We start from the raw sequence: 6,000 nt of genomic DNA, 5'->3' as shown, positions 1-6,000 counted from the left end.
ATTTGAATAAGAAATAAAATTTATTGATAATTTTTAAAACTTTGTTTAAAAGTTAAATATACAATAAAACATATATCGATTAAAAAAAAACATATATTTCTTAGTAAATTCTCATACAAACCAATCGATTAATTTATACTAATTTAGCACTTAAATAATGCCATCTGCTGTAAGAAATTGAAACTGAAAAGAAAAAAATTTGGAATGCTTGTCGTTCGCTTTGTAGACTCGCAACGGAAGTTGAATTTGTCCTCCACCTAAAGACAATGTCATAGTCGTTTAAGAAAATGTGGGAATAGCTGGAATTCAATACGCAGACACAGAAAGAAAACGACATCAGTGAAGGGGGATAATTTTTAATGTAGCATCTTTAATTTATTGTCAAATCTTGTATTTCCAATATTAACAACTGTATTCAGCAACACAGCGATTTTTTATGCACGTGTCAGAATTATTTTATTATGCATATTTCGTAACAATCGATTTCGTTGCACGTATTTCTAGACGCAAACGATATAATATTTCTTTATACATGTTCTAGGCCTGAACTATTGAAACTGTTCAATAAATCGGTCTCCATATTATGGAAGCACTATGAGGTGTCAGTAATTTCGGATTCTCTCTCTCTGAACTAACTCCAGTCGTCGTCGATGATCTCTTCGCTCTCGGGAATTTCCAAATTGACAAGATCCGCCGAACATTCGCACTTCAGACCTAACTCGACCATGCGTCTGCTCATTGGCAGCTTGGCAATTTCCGTATCTTGAAATCCGTAAGTTTTGAGCGAAGCAAACGGCGAACCCCTTCGAACAAAGCGATTCATCGCGTCAAGTTCTTCTTTGGTGGGTTTTGTCTGCGGAACTTCAAACGGAGAAGAAGTATCGATCTGGTTGGGAAGAAACTGCGTCACCAGAGACTCGTAGCTGGGTTTCGGACTGCTCCGTTCTCCCTCTGGCTCCTGATGGACGTTGGCGGACGCAATTTCCTTTTGTGCAGGTGGTGGAGGAGTCACCGGACCGGAGTCTTCTTGAAACCTCACATTGTTTCCGTTACGGGTAATTTTTTCTTCGTCTTTTTCTTCAGTTTTAAAACTAACTGCGTGAGGTGCAGATAAAGATTCTCGACCTTTCCCTTCATCGTTTTCAGCAAAGCGAGTCTTGTCTATTTCTCGTGTTGGATCATGAACCACATCGGCGAAGTCCTCTTCAACAATTTCAGGATTTGGTTCAATAATCTACGAGAAAATAGATAAATACGCACAATTTATATTACAAAAACACGTGACGTCTAAATATAAATTATTGTTATTTGCATATAATTATATTAAATCAATTTTAAAAAGTAAAGATAATTATAATAAATAAAAACAATAACGTGCTGTAGTTTAAATGAAATTTGTAATAAAATAGCATTATTATTCGCCAATTCAGTTAAAAAATTAAATATATATATTTATATTTATATTAAATATAAATATATAAAAAAACATAGGTATACATAATTGATGTCAATTTCTAAACTTTACAGCAATTAAATAATTCTTTATACATGTTTCTAGAATTGTTTTATTAATGTTTCGATAAATGTTCATCATGCAATCGACACAAATATTTCTTTATACATGTTCCTTATTGCTATTTCCGGTAACGTGGAATTTATTATTTATAAACAGCTTATCATTGTCGTGTGGAATTTTAAATAGTCTATTTATAGTCTCTATAATTCTGTTCAATGTTTTTGCAAACAATAGCTATGGCGCCAGCTAAAAATACTTCGAAGTTATTATATATTTTCTTTTTTTTATTTCCATTTCAAAGTTATTTGAACTGCAACAGTTTACGTTTAATTTAATAATAGGTTTCATTCTTAGAGGAAAATTTTAATTTGAATGTGGTGCAAGCTCTGTATAATATCATTTATTTAGAATAAATTAATAACTAAATAAATAATATAAAAAAATTAAAATAAAATTATGAAAAATAAAAATAAATAAATAAAAAATATAAAAAGTAAAAATAAAATAAAATATGAAAAATAAAAATTAAATTAATAAAAGTGAAAATGAAAAAGATAGAAATCTAAAAATTGCAAAATATTTCAAAATAATGGATGTAATTAAAAAAAATAATAAATTAATAAAAGTGAAAATGAAAAAGATATAAACCTAAAAATTGTAAAATATTTAAAAATAACTGGTGTAATTAACTCTACAGTATATTTAAACCTAACCTAGTTCAAAAACAAACCAGACTAACAGTATACAATACGTTAGCCCTACCAGTCTTATTGTATGGAAGCGAAATCGGGACAATAAAACAAAAAGACAAACGAAGATTAATAACAGCAGAAATGAAGTTTATGAGAAAAACTGCAAAGTATACCCTATTTGATCACAAAAGAAACGAAGAAGTTATGAAAGAATTAAACCAAGAATCAGTAATAGAAAAAATTAAAAAATATAAACATAAATGGATGGAACACGTTCAAAGAATGAAAACAGAAAGATTACCAAAACAAGCCTTAAATTACAAGCCATTAGGAAAAAGAAAACCAGGACGTCCTCTTAAGAGATGTAACGATGACTTCTAGGCCTAAATTCTTGATATGCATGATGATGATAATGATGAATTCATTATTCCGCTAATCAGACTTCACTATCACTCTAAGAGATTGAATGATGACTTCTGAGGCCAGAATAGGCCATGCTAGGCCTAAATCCTTGACAGGCGATGATGAAAAAAAAAAAAAAAAAAAAAAAAAAAAAAAACGTTAGTTACATGACGGATATGCCTTGTATGGCTAGAAAATAAGGATTATTTTTAATATGAATATTTTAGATTATGATTATTTCACTAAAGAAAATATAAAACGCAATAAGACAGGGAAACAACTTTTTTACAGAGTGTTTTATAATTTTTATTAAATTATGTTGATACAAGTAAAAGAAAGAAATTCTCCCAAAATTATCTGTTTTTTTTTTTTTGTTATTTTTTGGAAATTTATAAAAAAAAAATTGAAACTCGACTAATTAAAAAAAAAAAGTTGTCTATTTCAATATCAATATGTTTACATCAATAAACGAGCCTTTAGTTCAGTTGATTACGGCAGAGTTCTTTGGTTGAAAATACCTGGGTTTGAATACCGTCCATGGCGAGAACCCCCCCCCCCCCATCAGGTGTTTTTAAGCAAATAATGGGTTAGCCAGTCTCATACGGAATCTGCAGGGATTTTCTCCAGAAAGTGGGGGGGGGGGGGTTCGTCCCTCTAAACAGGCAAATTGGCTTCGCGAATACACACATAGAATACTCTTGGACAAGGAAGACAACGCGAACCAGCAAAAATGCACCAAATCTTAATTCTTGTTTATTCGCGTGCCCTAAATAACAACATCAAGTTTGACCTCTTTTTTTTTAAATTTATTATTGTCTTTATCTTGCCTGGTGCCTGGTTATGTACCCAAATGAGAATATAGGGGTTTTATGGGGGGGGGGGGGAGGTTGAGAGAATTCATGAAAGAAACTAGACTGACCACTTAAAGCCCGCATAACATAAAACCTTAGCGAAGATTATGACTACCTTAAATTCGGTTGTAGCCTCTGAACATGTCACCAGTATGCTGCTGCCATCTGGTGTCTCCATATGAAAGGGCGATATTCCAAATTCCACTTGCCGTCCGATGGAGTCGAAAACGGGAAACCGAATCCGTAATCGCTTCAAACAGCTGCGTTCGATAACATCCCACACTCTTAATTCCTAAAAGATAAATAAAAATAATCCATGCAATGCCAAATAACATTATTGAAATATTAAAGTAACCCTTTCACTGGCAACTGCTTGAGCTGCCAAATTACAAAAGGGTCCAATTTATTTTTTTATTTTAAACAGCGGATAAGTATTCATACTGTACAATCGATAGCTTTAATATATTAATATTAACTTAACATAATAAACTTAAATAGTTTCAAATTCATATACTTTTAAGAAGTTAAACACATAATATTTGCTAAAATAATACATGATATCTAAATAATAATAATAATGTTATTTATAAACGAGAAAGATGAGGGCGTAATAGAGGGATTTTAGTGAACACAAACTTATATTAGACCCCCGCCTGTTAGCAAGAAAGTATACATACCATTAGTATACATTCATCATAATAATAATACAGGTAACCCTCGTATAACGCGCGGTACTTATACAACGCGGTTTCGATATAACACGGTCTACAAATTGTAGTGACCCTTTATCTTTTCATATATTTTTCAACGCGCGACTTTAATATCAAATTTTATCTTCGTTAAATTTGCGTCTGCCCGTATCGCGCATGTAGTTATAAGTAGCGAATTTATATTTGGAGAAATACCCTGTACCAGGCATGTACTTCAATTGTTTACCGTATGAAGTGTTTATTGTTGAAATTTATCTTCTGCCAGGAAAGCGCATTAAAAATCACAAGCGTGTTAATCTCAAGCTGAGCACTTTATTTTCTGGTGAGTTACATACAATATGTAATGCTCTTTTTTTATGTAAAAAAAAAAAAAAAATATTTTTATAGTAATGGCCATTTAGAGCGCTTTTGCGATATGGTTGAAAACGAAATTAGTGAAGGTTAGGAATTAGATTTAAATGAGGAGGAAGTGGTACAATTAATAGATGACGTCGAACCAAATGGCGGAGAGAAAGTTCTACCGAAGATTCTGATGAATCCGTTAAAGACTTCAGTTTAAAGAAATTAACAGAAGGATTGGACTTGGCAAGAAAGTTATTTTACCGATAATGATCCCTCAATGGAGCGCTCTCCGGAAAATTCACGAGACAATTGGATATTTGTTTAGCTCCATATTATGAACTTAATAAAAAATTGCAGCAAAGTGGGTAAGCAAGGTCTTATTACTGACTTCTTGATAACTAAACTAGCCGAAGTATGCAATGAGAATTACAATGGTAGCTCGCTAATGCGAACTAATAAAAACTTGCTCATTCGGATTAGCGAATTTTCCCCCAACAGACAATAACTAGTGTTTAAGACAAAAATAATCAGATTCTGATGGTACACCAATTTAATTCTGTAAATAAATGAAGTAATGATAGAAAAAAAAAAGCTACTGTGCTGTAACGTAAAACTTAAAAATAATACAAGTTTATTTTAGTAAAAAATTTAGTTTGTATGTACCTGTATTGTTCAGGATTCTGATTTAATAAAACTGCATAGTTCAGTACGTAACTTAATTTGCTTAAAAATATAACTTTCTTGTACACAATACAAAAAAAAGTTTCACAAAATAACACACAGAAAAGTTTTTTTTATTTCTCTGTAAAAAAGTCACTGATTATTTTTCGCTTCTTGGAAGCTAAACTTTTTTCGAATGTTTCTTCTCGGAGGTGCATTAGCAATAAAACTTTGGGGAATGGCGTATCATTCTGCTTAGAGCATTCTGCACGCATATTAAACTGTCAGCTGCCTCTTCCTGTTTTATTTTTTTTTTCTTCCAGTTCTTCATTGTCATCATCGTCTTCTAACTCATTTTGTAGCGTCATATTTATAATTTCAGTATCTGATTCGATTTCCAATTCACTCCCGGTTCTACCTGTAACCCATTCCGTAACATCGGTTTGAGAAATTTCAACATCTGGATTTATATTTTTAACCAAATTATGCACGTTTTGAATTTCCTCTTTTTGTGTGTCACAGTAGTTATCTTGGTAAATTCTAGAAGGCCACAGTTTTTTCCATGATGCTCGAATTGCTTCAGGTTCTACGGCTTCCCAAGCAAACGTGAACACACAATAAATCAAAATAGGCCTACATTATAACTGTACAATCGACAGTATGAAAAAAATACTGTACTGTAATAATAAAAAAATAAATAATAATAGTTAAAATAATAATTATTAAATAAAAATAATAGTACGCAAAATAATCCGCTTCTTCTTCTGCAGCTTTTCCCACTTAAGTAGGGTCGTTGTTTTTGGTGAGTCTCCTCCACAACCTCCTGT

General features: G+C 31.9%; 1 protein-coding gene across 1 annotated transcript in view; it reads right to left on the bottom strand.

Annotated features, from left to right (window-relative positions):
- Positions 1–340: 340 nt before the first annotated feature.
- The window catches only part of LOC150097213 (WD repeat-containing protein on Y chromosome-like), a 64,108-nt gene continuing 58,448 nt past the window's right edge, over positions 341–6,000 (bottom strand). Inside the window, exons 12-13 of the mRNA XM_090407376.1 lie at positions 3,577–3,753; positions 341–1,234 (exon numbers count right to left, since the gene is read on the bottom strand). Of these exons, the coding sequence (XP_090263502.1) occupies positions 632–1,234; positions 3,577–3,753 (780 nt within the window). The 3' untranslated portion in view covers positions 341–631. The remainder of the gene's footprint in view (positions 1,235–3,576; positions 3,754–6,000) is intronic.

Source organism: Typopeltis vanoorti, chromosome 17 (assembly GCF_054136105.1).
Source record: "Typopeltis vanoorti isolate ZY-2024b chromosome 17, IOZ_Tvanoo_1.0, whole genome shotgun sequence".
In the NCBI taxonomy this organism is placed as follows: Eukaryota; Metazoa; Arthropoda; class Arachnida; order Uropygi; family Thelyphonidae; genus Typopeltis; species Typopeltis vanoorti.
The sequence above is the reverse complement of the archived record's forward strand: the minus strand, read 5'-3'. Positions and strand labels throughout refer to the sequence as shown.